General features: G+C 36.7%; 1 protein-coding gene across 2 annotated transcripts in view; it reads left to right on the forward strand.

Annotated features, from left to right (window-relative positions):
- The window catches only part of LOC107564369 (protocadherin Fat 3-like), a 101,702-nt gene that overhangs the window by 55,617 nt on the left and 44,864 nt on the right, over positions 1 to 1,221 (forward strand). For both annotated transcript variants that reach the window (XM_016249430.1, XM_016249431.1), the window contains exon 10: positions 709 to 919. In XM_016249430.1, coding sequence (XP_016104916.1) covers positions 709 to 919 — 211 coding nt within the window. The remainder of the gene's footprint in view (positions 1 to 708; positions 920 to 1,221) is intronic.

Genomic DNA, 1,221 nt, shown 5'->3' on the forward strand with positions numbered 1-1,221 from the left:
TATATATTTATATATATATATATATATATATATATATATATATATATATATATATAATTTTTTTTTTTTTACTTGGACCAGTAAGGCTCATAGATCAGTCGACATATATACTTTTTTACCAACTAAAAATTATTTTATTTTATTTTTGAGAGAACATTGTGACTCGCATTGGATAGATAAAACTGCAGAGGTATCTTTTGATTAGTGTTGATAGTATACATTCCCACAGATTTGGCTCCCTCCTGTCTCTCTTTCACGCTCTCCACGCTTGAGTGCAGGTATGACAGGAACAGGAGATTGCTCCTTGTGCTTTGGCTGTCGTCACTAGTTTAATGTCTTCTGTACCTGTGTCGTTTCTCCACTGTGATCTAATTATTGATCTGATCTGTATCACTCCTTGTTTCCGCTCTCCCCTGACGAGGGTGAGAGACAGTGAGTGTCATATCTAATAAGCACATGGATATTCCTGCTGCCTGCAAACAGATGAAATTTGTTATTATAATCCGGAGAGAGATGTTATCCACTCCGTCTGTCAGTGAGCGAGTTTGTTTTGTGTGTATGAGTTTGCGTGTGCTTCGGTCTTGCTGTTTCCTTGTGTTGGATATTGCTGTCTCTCTCAGACAGGGAATTAATTTTTGTTTCTCCCTACTGCTCTCTTTATTTCTCTCTATATTTCTTGCTTTCTTCTTTACTTTCCTTCGATATTAGGTGAAGGATCAAGAGTTCCCGTACAGACGTAGTCTTGCTCGTGTCCTGATCGGTGTAGAAGATGTGAATGACCACGCCCCTCTTTTTACCATGGTGATGTATAATGGACAGGTGTATGAATCAGCGGCACTGGGATCGGCTGTTCTCACGGTGACTGCACTCGATAAGGACAAGGGCCAAAATGCACAAATCAGTTACAGCATCGACTCAGGTATGCACACGGTCACATACACTACCTGTCAATGTCTGGACAAACTTCATTGAATTTCTCATGATCTTTACTTAACTTTTGGATTAATTGATTTTGGATTTGTGTTTACATATGACATTACCAATTATTTTATTTTATTATTTTATTTTACAACTATATAGATAAATACGTCTTAATATTTAATTTCTTTACCGATTGAATGTTTTGTTTTGTTTTTTGTTTTGTTTCGTTTCGTTCTGGACCATATAGCAAAGGAAAAGCAGCCAGAAAGCCAGCATACATGGATTTTTTTAAGAAGCTAA

The sequence above is a fragment of the Sinocyclocheilus grahami genome, unplaced genomic scaffold, assembly GCF_001515645.1.
Source record: "Sinocyclocheilus grahami isolate Dianchi unplaced genomic scaffold, SAMN03320097.WGS_v1.1 scaffold927.1, whole genome shotgun sequence".
Taxonomy (NCBI): Eukaryota; Metazoa; Chordata; class Actinopteri; order Cypriniformes; family Cyprinidae; genus Sinocyclocheilus; species Sinocyclocheilus grahami.